At 40.2% G+C, this 19,213-nt stretch overlaps 2 protein-coding genes across 2 annotated transcripts; one reads left to right on the top strand and one right to left on the bottom strand.

Annotated features, from left to right (window-relative positions):
* The first annotated feature begins 1,026 nt into the window (after positions 1-1,026).
* On the top strand, positions 1,027-1,986 carry LOC129251273 (uncharacterized). The gene is made up of 4 exons (XM_054890641.1): positions 1,027-1,079; positions 1,143-1,339; positions 1,392-1,574; positions 1,708-1,986. The coding sequence occupies exons 1-4, from the start codon at positions 1,067-1,069 to the stop codon at positions 1,984-1,986; spliced, it is 672 nt and encodes a 223-aa protein (XP_054746616.1). The 5' UTR covers positions 1,027-1,066.
* A 56-nt stretch (positions 1,987-2,042) lies between these two features.
* LOC129251272 (putative nuclease HARBI1) lies at positions 2,043-3,342 on the bottom strand. The gene is made up of 4 exons (XM_054890640.1): positions 3,093-3,342; positions 2,844-3,034; positions 2,634-2,781; positions 2,043-2,561 (listed from the first exon to the last, which is right to left on the bottom strand). Exons 1-4 carry the CDS (start codon positions 3,264-3,266, stop codon positions 2,043-2,045), a joined length of 1,032 nt encoding a protein of 343 aa, XP_054746615.1. The 5' UTR covers positions 3,267-3,342.
* Between the last annotated feature and the right edge of the window lie 15,871 nt (positions 3,343-19,213).

The following is a 19,213-nucleotide window of genomic DNA, read 5'->3' as shown; positions in this document are numbered from 1 at the left end:
GCCTGCAGTTCATTCAAGGTAACGACAATGAGCAAGGTAACGTCAAATGATCAAGGTAACGACAATGAGCAAGGTAACGGCAAATGAGCAAGGTAACGACAAATGAGCAAGGTAACGACACATTTTTTCGTGCGTGCAGCCGGCTAAATCGAATTATAAGACGTTATCACGTCGAAAAATAGCATCATTATTCGGCTTCGAGTTTTAGCTTGAAAATGGTAACTCCATCCAGTCTTCCATTAAGTCCTTTCCTCCAATATTACTGTTGTATTTCCAGTTTCTGTTTCATGTTTCGATTGTAGCGTATTATTTTATTTATTTGTTTATTTATTGTCTTTGAATGGATACATTCTTACAGACTACATTAAGCTAATGTACAACAGTTTAGAAGTTACTAAGAAAAGAACGATTTAAGATGGTTGACTAAGTGCTATGCGGCCTAAATATAATTGTAAGAGACTCAGCGAGACACACGCAGTTCTTCAGCAAGATGCCCGAAAGCCCATCCGAGTCAGTTTTCGTTGTAGGCTTGAGCTTCATAATACCCTTGACGACATCAGTAACAGAAAGGCACAATGTCTCAAAATTAAGAGGTGAAAAACTATTAGAGGGCAAACTAGAATCGAGGTCTAATGCCGGAATTCTGTAAGCGAATCTCATCTCAAGTCACTAAAATTGAGATTATAAATTAGTGACTCTTTTTGTGACTTGAGACGATTTTGGTATTCAGTAAGCGAAAGTCACAAGAAATTCACCAAATATCATGGTGAAAATAAATAGAGACAGTCAGCTGATGGCACGTATCGGCTAGAGATAGTCAAAAAGTTTAGCAAAAATTCCCTTATCGATTCCATACGTAATGTAATTTTTTAAGCTCATTTTCAAGCGAAATTCTTCATCAAAAACATAAAAAAATATGAATATTACTAAGTTCATACAAAATAACATTTTTAATATCTGTTTTATAAACCTTTTACCTGAATCGGATTATCAACAATTCAATTGAGACAAACAAAATTAGTAATCGATAAATGTTGAATTGCATCTTTATATACAATCCGTTGAAATGAACGAGCTGGGTAAGTAGTAAAATAAAATAAATTTCCTAATTTCTTTTAAAATATGTATTATCTGTTTTACAGATATACATTCTAAAACCAAGCGGACAAGCAAGGAGCAATTAGATTGCTATCTTGCTTTTGTTAGGAGCCATCCAGAAATCAAGCTCCACAAAAATGATCCTACGTGCCCAAAAAGGATTGAGGAGCTGTGGAAGGAGATCGCGGAGCAGCTTAACGCTCTTAAAGGCCCAAAACGAACAGCGGCTAAATGGAAAGATGTATGTTTTAAATATACCAAACAAATTGCTTAATAAAATATTTATTTCACAGTCACTAAACCATTGGAAAAATCAAATCAGAAGCAGAGCTAGGAAGTCAAAGGCTGATCGACTAGTGACAGGTGGAGGTCCCCGGTTGCAAGAGGAGTTGACAGAGAGGGAGAATCTCGCTTTGGAAACGCTCGGGTCAGTCGTGGTCGACGGAATGCCAGATATTCCAAATATTGGGGCCGAGGTAAATAGACGTGTACATATAATTATATATATATATATATGTGTTCATTTCAATGATAAAAGGTCATAAAATGAACATTTTTGAATTGAAAAAATTTGCACATTAATAACTTAACTACTTTTTATTTTTTCAGAGCGAAATAGTAATTACTAACGACCCCGTGACTCCTTCTGTGGAATCAACCGACGAGTCACTTAACAGTCCACGACCTTCACGTCGCCGCAAAACCAATTCGGATGACTTGATCAAACAAATGATTAAATCCTTGAACGAAAGGAACGAGGAAGAAAAACAATTTAGAGAGCGAAGTCTTAACTGCATGGAACAGTTTTGTAACTCCATGAACAACGTGGCCAATGCTATTCTAGCTTTATCGCAAGCCGTTGTAAATAAAGACAATAATAATACATAAAATAAAGTGTATATATGTTATGTTATAATTCATGAATTTTATTTTTTACAAAAGTTTTACAGTATAAGTGCGTTTATGCAATTTTGCCTCGCCCTTCTGCCTTCAGAATAATATTCTGTTGACCTTATTGGTTCGCTAGCTTCATCATTCGATGGGTCTTCTGGTGGCATGGCCTCATCAGTGAATATGCCACGTTTTTGCAGCATATTGTGGAATATTACACATGTATAGATGATAGCTGCCGCATTTTTGTGTGAATATCTAAGAACGCGCTCTTTGGATAGACACCGAAATCGTGATTTCAGGACTCCAAAGGCACGTTCAATTGTGTTCCTTGCTTTTATATGTGTTTTATTGAAAATCTCTTCGCTAGCGGAAGAAGGTGTTGCTATTGGCGTTAGAAGCCATGGCTCCAAAGGATAACCTGAATCACCTAAAAGCCATTTAAATGCCCCCACAATGTGTTCCCTGATGAGTTTGATTCTCACCGGCGAAGTTGTCCATATACCGGCGTCATGACAAGATCCTGGGAATCGTGCATTGACGTTTTGAAAAATTAGTTCGTCGTTGCAAATCTAGGAATGGGGTTATTAGTTATAAACATTACAAAATGTTGATAAACCAGTATTTATTTTTTATAAACTCACGGCTTCAACATTAATGCTGTAGTATCCCTTGCGATTCATATACTCATGAGGTACTACTCCAGCAATTAAAGATTGCGGGGAAAGTATTGCAATATGTGTGCAGTCAATAGCACCTATGACGCCTTTTATTCCGAATTTGTTGTGGAAACTGCAAATTTTAAGCCGTTGAAATGGTGCAAATGCATATTTTGTACCATGTTTAAAACTTACCCCCTCTTTATGCTGTTGTAATGCTCCGCCTCATTGGGAAAACTAATTTCAAAGTGTTTGTGTTCCACTACCATCTTGCAAATTTGCTCAATACATCTCGACACGCTTGGTTGACTCATTGCCGAGAAGTGGCAGTTTCCAATAACGCTTTGGTAGGAGCCATTTGCCAGAAAATATAGTACTGAAACAAACTGAAAGTAATATGTTGTAAAGCCTACCTATATATTTTTATTACTATATCAAGCCCACCCGAAGTTCAAATGGAATTCTCGAATTCCGCTCAAACTTGTCAAGTGGTTTGAGATCTTGAATAAGTTCCCAGCAGAAGGATTTCGGGAATCTTAAAAACCTCCTGAAAACGTCTTCTTCCAGAAGGAATGGGTCTTCCGTGCTGCGTAAACTTGCCAGAATCCGTCTACGCATGTTTCTAAAACGTCAATAAATACACAATTATTCGTGTTCTTAAGAAATTTTTACCCAAAACATATTACTTCGCTTCATTTTCGCGTTTTTTTTGCAATATATATAAAATAATTAATTCCTCTTCCATATTTTTCGTTTTGTGAGCTGCTCAGAAGTAGATCACTAATTAGTGACTTTTTTTTGAGACTAATGACGTGAGATTGCTTACTGAATACCAACTAGTCTCAAAATCAAATTTCACCACGAAAAGTCTCAATTAGTGACTTGAGACTGCTTACAGAATTCGGGCATAAGTCGGGTTCAAAATTACAGCAAAAAAAATAGGCAAATAAATTGGCAGATTCCTCTGGCAGAATTTGCATATTTACCATTATAAAAAACATTGTTTGGCATCGTTGAGCAAGACTTTTTTGATTTGATGAATTGCCAAAAGGCCTTCGAATCCGAAATAATATTGTTTTCGAAATTCAAGATGTAATTTCTATATAAGAACTTGTTCAAACAGTTAAATTCTTTTAAATGGCATTGTTGATATTTTCTGAGAAGAAAAATGTCCGGCCACGTTACGCGTACATGTCGTCGACTTCAAAACATCAGAGAAAAATGCAATACAGCATTCATAAAAAATAGCAAGGTTAGAAACTGTTGATCGATTAGAAATACCAAATGTTATGCCGAAATTAAACTTTTTGTTGTGCGTACTGTTATATCTTTAGCTATACTATCGGGATAAATTTTGAATAAAACCGCAAGCAATTTTTTAATGGAAGTATTAATTCAGGGCGGCCACCGTAGCCGAATGGGTTGGTGCGTGGCCACCATTCGGATTTCAGACAGAGAATGTTGGTTCGAATTTCGGTGAAAGACCAAAATGCCGGAAAAGTTTTTTCTAATAGCGGTCGCCCCTCGGCAGGCAATGGCAAACCTCCCAGTGTATTTCTGCCATGAAAAAGCTCCTCGGCTTGAAACTGTAGGTCCCTCCATTTGTGGAACAACATCAAGACGCACACCACAAATATGAGGAGGAGCTTCGGCCAAATACACAAAAATTCATCAACATCAATTTGTCTGACTGTTTCAGTTTAGGAATCACATTAGCCACATCATCAGAGGACAAATTAAGTGAACCAAAGTTGAAAGCAGATCTTGATTTTGATTAAAAACCAAAAGGAGAGATTTAAAAACTGGAAAACTATTTACACAAAATTCGAAAAGAAATATTTTAAAATCATTGAAACATTTAGAAGGCATTATATGTATAAGTTAGAGTTAGAGTTTAATAAAAACATTATAAACGTTTGATACAGTTTTGTGTCGATTTTACTGCGTATCCTTATAACGAAACCAATAGTGTTTTAGCACAGGTATTCCACGTACTCAATAAATTTCACATTTTTCTCTATTATGAAACCAAAATGTAATACCTTCACATTCAAAATAACAACATCATTTGCTTTTAATTCAATTTGACTGGCTTAACCCGAGGACTTATACCCAAGTACAGGTGTGGCCAGTAGCTACTTTGGAGTGATGTAGCTCCTAAATCGCTAAAGATATTGACTTGAAATTTTTGATATAGGAAAACGAAGTAAATATACGTCGATTGGTGTCTTATTTGTCATGCTAGGTCAATGCATTGATGAGATATAAGCTTCCAAAATTGACACCTACGACTTCTTATACCCGGGTACAGGTGTGGCCAGTAGCTTTTTTTCTTGTTTTTTTCTCATTTTTTGAAGGAAAAACATTTTTGTTTATTATTTTCTTTATAAAATATTATTTTATTGATTATTTCTTATAACTAAATATGCAAACAAATTTAAATTATTCAATTGTCTTCATTATTTTCACAATTATTACATGTAAATGTATTTGAAGAATGCTGTTTGCATATTGGGCGCTGACATATTCTGCACATGTTACGCGTTCGTCTTCTGTGTTGGTCATGGATGTAGCAGAGAAAACAGCTTCGAACCTGCTGTTTCTTTGGTTTTGCACCAGCAGCTGCAGACGTTGATGGCCTATTGTCAGCACTTCCTTGCAAGGCCGTACTTATGAAACTCGTGCAATTTTTGTGTTGAAGTTCCGCATCACTTGCTGATTCACCGACCGCTCTTCAATTATGAGCATAGACAGTTCCTTGGCGAGCTGGATATGCGTTTTTGGCATCACATACCCACCACACTTTGATGCCATATTGGCTTATATGACTGCTCAAAGTTGTAGTTCATCATGGTGCACAGCTCGGATATTGGTGTAGCTTTGTCAGTTACCAAACGTTGCGCCCGTGTGTTGCCATCGTCAAACCTTATAAGCCGCAGTATGGCCTGAAAGCGGTTAATGCCCATTGACGCACGATATAATGGACAATTTTCCACCGACCACAAGTCCCGCGCACATTCGGCATTGCTACGGTTAGCGCCAGCCATAATAAGCACTCCAATGAACGCATACATTTCGCTCAAAGTAACCTTCTTCCATGTTTTTGGTTCCGCCTCTGGATGTTTTGCGTTTAATTCCGTATATGTAGCTTCAGCTTTTTTGTTGGTGCAGCGTACTATAATATCCACCATTTCCGGAGTCATAAAACATTTATATGTATTGACTATTGACATCATAGTAGTTGATCTTGCGGGCCCATTTCGCTGTCGCAAAATATTTTGTTGCCTAGTTTGGCGTGCAAGTCGTGGCTGTGAGCTCCATATGGTACCATCACGTGCTACGAATTCAGCTGCACGCAAATTAATCTCCTCAGAATCATCTGCAGCATCGGATTCATTGTCAGATTCTTCGTAATCAGCCTCATCTACCTTGGCATTGTCAATTGTGCAATCAGGGTCTTCTACATCCGATTCAACCACGCCATCTGCTACTGCTACTTGTTCGCTTTCATCCCCTTCAGGGTCGGAAAATTCAAATAATTCATCATCTGAGATTTCGTCAAACAGGTTTTGTATGTACTGCTCTTTTTCAGCGTCAGATAATCTATATAAAAATAATTAATTTTTATTCCATTTATGAAATTATATTTGAGTTATTTGTATTTATTTACCTCATATATTGATTCGAAGACAAATATTCCATGTTCCTTCTATTATCCATGTTGTAATATTTTAAATTTTTTCTGACTTGTTATTTTCACAAATATAAATCAACTTCACACTTCAAAAGAACGCTTTACAATGAATATAAATTCGCAAAACTGCAACCCTTAAGTTTCCGGAAGCATTTCTTACCTGCCAGGTAGATGGATTATATCAAATGTTGCTTGTCAGCAAATTCTAGCAAGGGTACAATATAATGTCTTCTTCTAAATAATTAAGAGTGAGCGAAAAAGGTTGTATTCTAAAAATTCTAACAACAATGGAAATTATTGACTTCTTAGAAATAGCTTAGAATGCGCGCAATTCTTAGAAGCAGGCTACAAATATATGTTTATAACTCCTCAAAATGTTCGTAAGACAGTCAGCTACAATATTGCATTAAAAAAAAATAACTTGTTTCTCAGAAAAAATGAAAAAAAAAACGGGTAAAACAGGCTACTGGCCACACCTGTACCCGGGCATAAGAACTTGTAGTAAAAGTTGGGTATAAGTCCTAGGGTTAAGTCACAGCTCCGAGGCGGCCTATTGATATCGGAATTTCGGCTGATTATTCGATTTTCAAAAACGGTAGCTAACAGTTCGAGTGTAACTTTGGCAGAGTGACAAGTTGCACCGTCCTGTTGAAACCGAATGTCACTGTAACGCTCGCCATTTACTGTAACCGCGGCTCCTCGCTCATTTTCGAAAAAAATGGCCCGATGATGCCGTCAGACCAAAAAACCGCACCAGACAGTGACTCATTGTGGATGAATTTGCTTCTCTGCAGTAACGTGTGGATTTTCTGAGTCCCAAATCCGACAATTTTGCTTATTGACGTAGCCACCGATGTGAAAATCAGAAAAGAAGAAGAAGACTCACCACTTTGGAAATAGGTTTTCAATATTTCCCAATTTTGTTCAAGCGAATTGCGCCCCATTTCGTAAATTATGAACACATTTGACATGTCATTTGAGTTACCATTCTCAAAAAAATAAATAGTTCAAAAAGCAAACGCTATATGGCCCACCCTGTAGTAGGGCAAGTAGGATGAGCCCTTGAGGTACTCCCATTTCTAATTTTCCAAAAATAAGATACGCATTCATTTATAGGAATCGAACCATTTTAATTCATTATATCTTATTCCATACATTCTACATTACATAGCTTCTCTGACATTATGTATCTTCCTATTGTTTCGAAAGCTCTTTTCAAGTATAAAAACACAACCACTCGTATATTAGGTAGCCTACTGCAGTTTCGTATAAAGCCAGATTAGAATTTCGAGATAGGTTTTTTTTCAATACATTGTTGATGTTGTTCTTTGACAACTTTCATTGATTAGTCAGAATTTTTCGCATTTGTCTGTATTTTTATCCTTTGTCACGGATGCTCCAGTGACCACAGTAAGGTTGCCAAACTGCGAAATAAAAATGGTTCGGTGCCCTGCTCATGTCGCGTTACTTGAGAGTCAAGTTCATTCTGGCAAATATTGTCTGTTTGGCCGTAAAAATGCATGAGCAGACATCGAGGACTGTGCTCAGTGCGGGACTACAGGGTTTGATTGAAAAGTAATGAGCCTTCCCACGCGGAGCGTCTGCCAAGCGATCAACCGAATCGGCTGGTAAGGGAAAATGATCGTTGGACCTTCCCCTTCCACTAGAAACCGGTCCCAGTTCGCTGGCAACAGCGGTGTTAGGATTTTGCAGTGGCGAAAATGCAGCGATCTTTGGAGCAACGTTACTCGATCAAATTTTGCGTAAAGCTAAACAAAACACCGAAACCATTTTGCTACTCAAGGAGGCTTTCGGGACCAATATTTGTCCAGTGCCCAGGTAAAACGGTGGCACAAGTCGTTCAAGGAAGGCCGGGAGGCGCATGTCGAACTCCAAGGTCAAAACCATGCTGATCATCTTTTTCGACTCTCGAGGCACTGTCCACAAGGAGTTTGTACCTCCAGGAAGCACTGTAAACGCGGCATTTTACAAAGAAGTGCTCCTTTGGCTGAAACCCCGTTTCGCCTGGGTTCGGCCCGACCTCGTCAACAATTAGACCCTTCATCACGACAATGGGCCGGCGCACACCGCCTTCCTCTGCACCTCTGCATTGGCCAAGATTGGGGTTCCGGTGCTTCCCTACCCTCCCTACAGCACAGACCTGTCCCCTCCAGACTTCTTCTTGTTCCTGCGCCTAAAAAGAAAGCTGAAGGGAAGGCGTTTCGACTCCATCGAGGCGATCTAAAAAACTGTGACAGCCGAATTGAACGCGATTCCGGCGGATGAGTTTAAAAAATGTTTCCTGCAGTGGAAGGCCCGCTACCAGCGATGTATTGACGCTCAAGTGTCCTATTTTGAAGAATATTAGTTGTATACTTACTTACTTATTACTTTTCCATCAAACCCTGTACGATCAAGGAGTACGAGGCCGCGACCGCATCTTAGCTGAATCAGCTACAACGACAGCGTAAATGTTCGGCACAGCCTTCGGCGTGAAGCCAAGAAGAGCGAAAACTCTTCAACCCAGGGTGTTGAGGACCCTGCGATCAGTGCGGCATCTTTTGAGGGACGGCTATGAGGCATGGTCGTCAGAGCCCTCATAGCCAATAAAGGAACAACACCTCTTTCGACTAGGGGGAAATATGTCGAGGTTGTCGGGCCATAAAATGTGCCAACATGTTTTTGAAAGAGTCTTGTAATGGATAGCAACGCCTGAGAGGGGCTTTCGCTAAAGTTCATCCCTGGTTAAGAGATTTCAAGGCGACCACGAGCACGAATTTGGTTGCCGAAAATTAAGCTTGACCATTCAGAAACTATCCAGTGTCTTAAATTGGAAAACCCTGATATTCCGATGGATGACTGCAGTCTGCAATCCAGGTAAAGGAACATCAGCAACCCAACTCTGTCACCCTGCTGCTGATTAGTGACGGGTATCTCGAGGCCATCTAAAGTAGCAGTTTAAAATCCGATTCGGCATAAGTTTAGCCAAAGTGAAAGCTTTCCCCGCCTCTGGTGCCCCGGACGACAAATTTGAGGAAATGGGGGATGACACAAGAAGGCTGACAGTTGGTGGCAGAAGGTAGGTAACGCTTTAACCAGTATGTTAAGAGCAATTCAAATTAACCTCCGTCATTCGAGCTAATGAACTGATTCTAAGATTTTTTTATATCCAAACTGATGGTAAGCCTAGGGCTTGTATCCTAATCAAGAATAAAATTAATGCCTTCTTGCTATTTTCGGTTTGCCAGATGGGACTGTGGTCAGGATGGAAGCATTCAGTCGCAGTTGCTTTTGTTTGGTGTTTGACTATATGGCCCATGACAGTCGAGCACCTCTTGAGGAAATGCATCACCTGGTCGATAATCTCTTGTCCAAGAAAGAAAACATCCTGATCGGCTGCGACGCGAATGCCAGACCCACCATTTGGGTTGAGATCAACGAATGAGGTGAGTCTCCTTTTGATTTTATAATTAGCCGTAATGTACTAATTTGGAAAAAGAGCATCACTCCAAGGTTTATTTTCTCAGCATCGAAAACATCAAATGTCTGGAAAGAAGTTCTTAACATTGGTTGGTTGGTTGGTTAAAGTGGTGGTTCGCCCAGAATCCAACTAGCGCTTCCGCACCATTTTGTTGCCACATCTTAGTTGCCAGCTTGTTCAACGGTTATTTACAGCATGACTATATCTAGTCTGTGCGGTTCAGGAACCGTATTAGGTTCTTGACATCTAAGCCAGACAGTTGTTCGAGAGATTGTTTCCTTTTTCTCCAGTTGTTTACAACTGCGACAGTATGTGTTGTGAGAGATGCCCATTTTGACTGATTGTTCTCCGACACACCAAAAGCCAGTAATGACTGCGGTTAGTCTCCCAGATTAAGGTAACTTTATGGTTTTCATTCAAAAAGGTACCGCTATTCCCACATCGATCCACGAATTTATAGGTTGTTGTAGCTGAATCCAGTCCCTGGATTGCAGTTTGGCTATTCGAAATAATAGGGATATTGCCCTTAAAAGAGAAAACTGTAAGTAACCTACAAGCCCCCCGGCACTTTCGCCTGAAAGACATTGCAGGTATTAGAACGACGTACAAATTATTCAATTTTATATCTGCTCCAACACCACAATTCATTTTGGAGCCATCTGTATAGACTGTAGTGTCGAAGTGGTTTAGTGAGAATCTCCTATTCCATTTCAACTGAGTGGAAAAGTTTCTATTGAATGTTACCGTCGGGATGATATAATCAATCCTCTCCGAGGTATACTAGATTTGTCGTAGTAATAGATTAGCATGTCCATAAGTTTTTTTTCCTTCCAGCGAACCGTTTCATTTAACCTAATTGCACTCACGGTTGCCATCTTCTTGATATGTAGATCTACCGGAATAACGTGTGTCAGTGCATTGAGAAAATCCCTGGGACATGATCTGATTGCACGGACTGTTATTGCATAGGCTGATCTTTGTATTTTACCAAGTAATTTAATGTTGTATTCTCACTCTAGAGCTTTCCACCAAACCACCGAGCCATACGATAAAACTGGTCGTATAACCGCCTTATATATACAACCAAAATATATACTATGGTTGAAGACTCCATCTTTTTCCTAATATACGTTTACAGTCATATAAAGCGATCTTTGCTTTCTTTATCCGTTCTTCAATGGCAATAAAATCGAAAAGTGGAATAAGGAAAGAGTGGCAAATAAGAACACATCCCGCAGATAAAGCTCAACTTAACAAGATGACATTGGGCATTAAAGAAATGCTTAAGGACTTCGAGGACAAAACGATGCAGAACTTTTTTTCCAACCTATATTCAACAAAGAGCAGTAATTACTCACTCTGGCGGACCACATCGAAGATGAAAAAAACAAAACCTCACCAACATGCAATTGTGAACGAAAACAACACATGGGCTAAAACGCCACATGAACAGGGTAAGGTGCTCGCCTGACACTTCAAAAAGACATTCACAAATCAAAAGGACATTCAAAATTATAACCTACCTGTTATATCTGACACAGCCAACAAACCAATCAAGAGAGCAACTGCGGTCGAAATTCGACGCAAAATCAAAGCCATAAACAACAAAATTGACATTGACAAAAAATCTCCTGGATATGACAAAATCAATGGACAAATATTAAAAGAACTTAATGACGATGGAATAATATACTTAACAAACATCTTTAACTCATCCATTAGACTATAATATTTCCCCCTTCCATGGAAAGTTGTCGAAATAATAGCATTGCCGAAACCAAATAAAGATGCCAGTAAACCATCATCTTAAAGACCTATAAGCCTCTTACCAATTCTTTCAAAACTATTTGAAAACTTGATCCATGATCGTATTGACCCGAAGCGAAGAATATAACTCCCTCCCACCAGTTTGGATTCCAACATAAACATTCGACCATTCAACAACTGCAACGAGTAACTACTCGTAACAAAATCATAAATGAAATTAACAAGAAAAACCACTGTGTCGCAACTTTTCTCGACGTAGCGAAGGCTTTTGACAGCGTATGTTACAAAGCGAAGTTACAAAATCTAATGGACACAATCTTGACTTGGTTGGCAAAATGGGGAATCCAAGTAAACGCAGACAAAACGCTCCAACCCCAATCATGACCATCGTACGTTAACAATTAACAATACAGTCATCACTCAAAATGCAAAAGCTAAATACCTGGGTTTGATCATTGACGCAAAACTGACCTGGAGGGACCATATAATCAAAAAAAAGAACGAAGTGAAAAACATATAGCTGTATTGGCTACTCAACTCAAAACTGTCAGTATACAACAAACTACTAATATATAAGACCATGATAATACCCATCAGGAGATACGACATAGAACTATGTGGGACAGCATGCAAATCAAATTGTACAAATTATTCAACGACTTCAATCAAAAATCTTAAGGACTATCGTAAATGCACCCGGGTGTATAACAAATGAAGACTTACACCACGACCTAAAACTTGATTCCAAAGGAGACGTAATCCTGAAATACAGCACGAAACACACACAAAACTTAGCAACCCATTCGAACAAAGAGGTACAAAAAATACCGCACCTGGAGCTGACGAAAAAATTAAGACTAAAGCGAATCACACCAACAGCATAAGCATATACAAAAACTATTTTGAAAAACTGAAAATAAGTATGTATATTAGTGTTGCTAATATACATATTAAATGTAAGCCATGTTAAGATTCATTGAAACATGTTATTTAAATGCTGATTTCGAGTAACAATTAATCTCCCACCCAAGTTATAAAAATTACTAAGTGTCCATGGACAGTAATAAAAAATTGGGATTTAAAAAACAAATGTTTAATCTCCAGCTAAGTTTGAAGCCCCCTGTGGAGTACTCTATGGACTCTCTTAGTTATGTTGATATTACCCATGCTAGCTTTGATGATCCTGATTTCTAGCATAGAGATAATCCAATTGCTGAGAGATTCTTCCACCCCTAAGTCTATTAACGCCATTTGGATAGCATTAGTGCTAACATTATTAAATGCGCCTTCTATGTCTATAAAAGCTGCCATGGTATACTGTTTGTTTACTAGAGACCACTCTATTGTTCGGATTACCTCATGAAGCGCTGTGTTTTTAGATTTGCCTTTGAGCTGTGCAATTGATATACTAGAGCTCTCCAGCAAGCTTCTAATGTGTATGTTTAAAAGCCGTTCAAAAGTTTGTAAAAGTAAGGACGAAAGACTAATTGGCCTAAAGTCCTTCGCTGATTCATGTCCCCTTCTACCTACCTTTGGTATGAAGAAGACACTAACAAGTTTTCAGCTGTTTGGAATATAACTTAGGCTTAGACACGATTTGAAAATTTCCATTAGCCATGGAAGAATACTATCAAGACCTTTGCGTAACATCTTAGGAAAGATCGCGTCAGGACCTAGAGATTTGAAAGGTGAAAATGATTTGATTGCACATGCAACCTTCTCTTTTGGGACTATAACATCGGCAAGATGCTGTGGGTCATGGCTGTTCCGCCGAATTCTCTAAACGTCGCTAACGTGAGCGCTACATCCCGGAAAACGAGTGTTTAAAGGAAGTTCTAGAGACTCTTTTGCCGAAGAAGTCAAAGTGCCATCTGGCCCCTTGATTCAAGACGCCATTGAATGATCTTTGGGCAAAATGCGGCTGAGCCTCGAAGAATCTCTGGTAGGTTCGATTGAATAACAAAAATCTCTCCAGCTCTCTTTCTTTGTCTCCCTGTTTCTCTGTAAAGTAATGCTGTAACCCTATTCCCAAAGTTTTCCGTGAGAGTGATTTGATTGATCAGAGTTCTCTCTACCCTATTATTTACTACATTTTTAAACCTTTTCCAATTAGTTCTTAATGGGTTTCGATACGTTAAGAGTGGATCCACCCTCAGATCCAGCTCGTACAGGATCAAGCTATGATCCGATCAAGCCAATAGGAAAGAGTAAAGAAGGCCAACGTTGCATTATATACTTGCAAAAAAGCGGTCGGTATTAAATGGGGACTAACATCTTGTATTACGCACTGGCTCTATACTTCTCTAGTTAGGCCAATCTTAATATATGGAATAATTGTGTGGCGCCCATCTGCTCGAAAGGTGAGTTACGCTAAAATCATGAATAAGATTCAAAGAACAGCTTTTTATGCATCTCTGGTGCTTTAGGGACTACGCTAAATAAACCGCTAGAAGTGCTTATTAATTTACCTGTACTAAATATGGTCGGGAAATACGTCGCCGCCGCCTCGGCGCTCAGCCTCAAAAGTATGGCGCTATGGAAAGACCGGTGGTTTGGCCACGCTTCTATTTTGCACTCTCTGAATAGTCATAAACAAGAAATAGACTACTCTATTCCTAGACTCACCTTCGAAAGGCTCTTCAAGGCGAGTATACCGTCAAGAAGGGAGTGGCAGACACCAAGGGCAGTTAGGGGGAATTAAATTTTTATACAGGTGGTTCGAAGCTAGACAATAGGGTTGGCTAAGGAGTTTTGTTGAAGGAATTAGGGTGATAACTATCCGTTCAACTACCAGAATACTGCAGCGTCTGTCAGCTATAAAAGAGTGGATACATATCTATATATGCGTGTCGTAACAAAAACGACTATAAATATATATATTCTCAGATAGCCAGGCGGACATCTAATCAATGAATGCGGCTATACTAAGATCGAAGGTCGCACAGGAATACCGGGCAGCCCTAAATGATATTAGTATCGTATTCAAGGTCAGCCTTATTTGGGCAAAGGGGCACAGATATATTGATGGAAACTGTAAAGCTGATGAGCTAGCTAGAAAAGGTACTGCTCTTCAACTGCTTAGTGATAAGAGTACCATTAGAATACCTTTGGCCACGAGTAAACTAATAATAAAAAACAACATTATACAAGAGGTCAATAGGTCATGGAGAGATGAAGATACATGTGTAATAGCTAGGCTCCTATGACCGAAAATAAACAAGAAAGGGACCAAGGAATTGCTTAGCCTCTCAAAGGATAATATCTCGAAGGTCGTGGGTTGTTTAACCGGTCATTGACTATTTGGCAACTTGTCATACCCTCTGCTGCCTTAGCCGTAATCAATGAACTAACACTGCCTGTATCTACGAACGCCTCGAAATTCTTTCCATTCAATACCATTGTTATAGGAGGTACTTCAACGTTATCGTTTGGTTCCACAATTTTTACTATAGTGGGCTTATTCGCACAAAATTTTGCTTCATGTCCCACCTTGGAGCAGATCGGGCACCGCTGCTTGCGTTGTGGTCGTGGACATTTCTTTGCAATGTGCCCGTACTCGTTGCAGTTAAAGCACTTCGGTCCCATTCCGTTGCTGTTACTTTGACCTTCCGTTTTTACCAGTGGATTATTATAAAGTGGAGCTGCCGCAGTAGTTCCAGTAATAGCTGTCAAGTTCTTCAGTGCCATTAGTAGTTCCCTACATGTCGAAAAATTCATCGTTGCCAAATTTCTAGTTAGTGCCACGTCGTTGAGACCGCTTATGATGTGTGAATTGATCGAGTTGTCATCGAGTCTACCTTGCTGACCCATTGTTAGCATCGCGTGAAAGTATTCAACGTAGTCCTCTCCATTTTTACGCTTTCGTTTTATTAGTGTTTTGTGCGTTTCAGCTGCATTGCATTTGACCGGGAAATCCCTTTCAAACGCACTAACGAATTGTTCCCAACTATAAAATACAACTTGGGAATCCAACCATCGCTTTGCTATACCCTTTAATTTGTGTTGAATTGCTACGAGAACTAAATCCTCACGCCAATTGTATGCACCACGTAACTGCTCGATTCGGATAATGAATTGTTGCGCTGATGTACGATCTTTTATGGGATCAAAATCGGGCATAATCCCTACCATATCCTGTATTGACATTATCCCATGTGTTGTTAAACTTTGCGCATTACTACAATTCAATACTGGTTGCGTTGGTCGTGCGTTTTCATTATTCTGTTGCGTTTGGATGGTGGTATCTATGGTGCGTGTTGAATTTATTGTGCTAATGGCTATAGTTAACGTAGACATCGCCTCCTTCAACCCATTGATTTGTGTTTGCAAATCATTTTCGTCTTCCAACTCTGCTGGATCAATTTCGTCGTTGTCCCAAATTTCCTGCAACTTCGCTATTTTGCATGCTTTCGTGCCTATCACCGTTGCGTTGTTGTTTCGTAGGAGCTGGTTCAGCTGGCTGACCCTTAATGTTGATAATTTAATCATTTTATTTATTTGATGCTGTCTCCAGATTTTTTTCCCAGCCGTTCGCGTTTAGTTGTGAAATTCAACTGCCGTATTTCTTCTTCGTTGCTTGTAAAATCTTTGCTCTGCCGCGATTTTTCTTTTCCTCCCCTCAAACTGCGCAGCTCTATATATTCGTTGCTTCGTTGCTGTTGTCGCTGCTGACTGCTCAGTTCTGCAATGTTGCGCGTTTGCCTTCGTTGCGCGTCTGCCTTCGTTACACGTTTGACTTCGTTGTGCGTTTGCCTTCGTTGCACATTTTCCTTCGTTGCACGTTTGCCTTCGTTGCGCGTTTGCCTTCGTTGCGGGTTGGCCTTTGAAATTTATTTTCCGTTGATGCGCAATATGTGTGTATCTATATCGTCGGAGTACTACGCCGTTTTGCAATTACGTGCAGGTTTTGCGTTGTACTTTCCCTGAATTCGTTAACGTTGAGTTCACAAACACAATTCGTATGTATGTGTCTCCCTTCTTCGATTGCGTAGAACGTTCGAGAGAATTCTGGAATTTACCACGGCGTGCTGCTTTTCTTTGCACGTTGCGCTTTGTAAATTTGTCTTTTCCCCTCCGTTGTGTGTTTTAAAATGTACTCACACACTCACAAACTTTGCCTGTGCGTTGTACGATGATTTTATTTTTCGTTTCTTTTTGTAGGCGAAGTCGTTCATCTAACTTCTGATTTGTCAAGTTAGTCGACCGATGAATATTGTTGACAATGAAACATTTTATTTATTTGATAGAAATATTTTATTACACAAAGTAATTATATAGAATTTATCAGTATGTCATTCGATTGGATGAGAGCCTGTCACTTTCAACCGCTCAGCTCCGCATTCAATCACTAACTGTCGTGCCATTGCTTTACATTTGCGTAATTAGGTCTACGTTTTTTGCTGCACAGAGGCGTGTGCGTATCTTGGCTGTAACAATAGTTGAAGTTGGGCCCCCGAATGGTACGTACATCTAAAACAATACAAGTGTGTATTCCATCTATCACAACATGATCGATCTGGTTTCGCATTTTCCGATCAGAAGACAGCCACGTACCTTGGTGTATTTTTTATACTGGAGTCTGATGCTACAGACTACCATGCTTCGAGCCCAGGCGAAGTTGATCAGCCTCTGTCCATTGCTGGATGTTTCGTTGTGCCGGCTTGATTTTCCAACAGTGGGACGAAATATTCCCTCCTTGCCCACTCTGGCATTGGAGTCGCCAGGCAAGATTTTTATGTCGTATCAGGGGCAGCGCTCATGGATATTTGGTCGCTTCGACCATCTCTTGGGTCGGAACGTGGGTTTAAATCAGCGGGATTTTGATGTAAATACAATACTTGGCGACAAAGTGTCTTTCCCACTATAAAACCCAACACCGAATTTGCGCTCCTTTACATGGTAGCTGTAGTAGACGTGGCAAGGTCCAATGCTCTTCTTGCCTAGCCCTGTCCATCGCATCTCTTGAATAGCATTGATGTCAGCTCTTGCTCGCACGAGGACATCAACTAGCTGGGCAGATGCAGCTTCCTCATTAAGGGACCGGACATTCCAGGTGCATGCCCTCACATCATAGTACATACTTAGAAAGTTTGCAGGGGTCGTCAACAGAATAAGTAGTTGTAGTCCGAATCTTGGGATTCATTGCGTGGGGGTTTTACGTGACAGGTCCCAAACCCAGTGCACAACCAGAATTCCCGTTTCTATTCACCTTTCTATATTAGCTCGTTCTCAAACGGATGTTCGGAAACTACCCAGAGGATACTTGGGCTAAGCCCGGAAGATGTAAGTTGACTGGACTGTATGCAGAAGAGTCGTGCTGGCGCACCCCAAGTAAATGGCAATCAGGCCTTTGCCTCATTTAAGTAGCCTTCTATACACGGAACGATCCTCCAGGGGTCTATTCTGGATAAGTAGAAGGTTAACCGACTATAATATCCAGAACCTAATTGAAGCTGAAATTCTTCGTCTGAAATAGGTGGTGGTTGGCCTCCGATAACGGTATCCGGGGGCCAGGAGTTTAACAACGTTGTAATAATCTCGCGATAAATGACGTTTAATGTCGGTTTATATACTGTCCGGTCTAGTAGTTGTAGTTGTGTTTTGCCCGGAATATCGCCAATGTATTTGGAGAGATGCCTCCTGACAGGCCTCCGGGCTGACTCAGTTTCTAGAAAATGTCTGCAGGGGTGAATCCTACGGTAACACCAAAGTAGGAATTGCTTGCTCCTTGTATGTGCCTAAAAGGAAAGCAAACTATCGAACGGGGAGCCCAAGATTTTGGGGTTGTTAACGGTCGGTATTGATGTGTCAACGATTTTCACCTTTAGCTGTGTTTTGTCCTCTTGTATCCAGATGGTAAAGAGGATTGCAATGGGATTAGTGGGGCTAGGCTGGAGATTCCTCGCAGTGAAAGAGCGAGAAAGGCTGGCGAGATAAACGTTCACTTTGGAACCCAAGTCATGTCATTTCTCGACGTCGCCATTGAAACCGTCAGCATAGGAGGCCAATGACATTCTCCCTAGGGGTTGGGGAGCTTCAAAATGTAGTAAGTGAATAGCAAGTGGTAAAAGGACTTTACACTGCAGTACAACTTTGCTTTATCCTTCTCTGTTTTGGACGGTGCTCTTAGATAGTTTGCGGGCCATCTCTGAACTTGTCAGAAATTATGAGTGTGGCCATGAACAACTAAACATAAGCGGCTCACAGTTGCGTTTATGCTGGATGACCAGTTGCAGAATCTCTAAATTGAGATGCCTTATTCTGCGAAGCATGGGATCGGGGCTAGATAGAACGGCTGCTTCGTTTGGGATATCAGGACGTCTGTCTCGGATCTTTGGAATGAAGCGAGCAGTAGCAGCAATGATTCGCCTACGCGCTCATCGATGGGAAAAGGAAGAGCGACGAACGTGGCCTCAATGACTTCCGCGAAGCCGGTCCAATTAGCTATGTTAATGTTAATGTAGATTCGGTGATTCACGATAACAAAGTAAGCAGGTCTCTCAATCGAGACGAGAATGAGTAAAGGTCTCGTGGCAGCTATAACATATGTCGCCAGGTTATGTTATTTATCAGAATAGTGCCAGCAATAGTTAGGCCAGGGGAGCTGCTGCAGTTACCTACTAT

Source organism: Anastrepha obliqua, unplaced genomic scaffold (assembly GCF_027943255.1).
Source record: "Anastrepha obliqua isolate idAnaObli1 unplaced genomic scaffold, idAnaObli1_1.0 ptg000012l, whole genome shotgun sequence".
NCBI classification, from domain to species: domain Eukaryota; kingdom Metazoa; phylum Arthropoda; class Insecta; order Diptera; family Tephritidae; genus Anastrepha; species Anastrepha obliqua.
This window is presented reverse-complemented; position numbering and strand designations above follow the sequence as displayed.

Bases quoted from the DNA above. Each gene is read 5' to 3' on its own strand.
- LOC129251273 (XM_054890641.1), top strand. The intron at 1,340-1,391 runs GTATGTTTTAAA...TTTATTTCACAG, and splicing joins CAGCGGCTAAATGGAAAGAT to TCACTAAACCATTGGAAAAA. The intron at 1,575-1,707 runs GTAAATAGACGT...TTATTTTTTCAG, and splicing joins TTCCAAATATTGGGGCCGAG to AGCGAAATAGTAATTACTAA.
- LOC129251272 (XM_054890640.1), bottom strand. From the start codon at position 3,266: ATGCGTAGACGGATTCTGGCAAGTTTACGCAGCACGGAAGACCCATTC. The intron at 3,035-3,092 runs GTGGGCTTGATA...TATTACTTTCAG, and splicing joins GAATTCCATTTGAACTTCGG to TTTGTTTCAGTACTATATTT. The intron at 2,562-2,633 runs GTGAGTTTATAA...CCCCATTCCTAG, and splicing joins ACAGCATTAATGTTGAAGCC to ATTTGCAACGACGAACTAAT.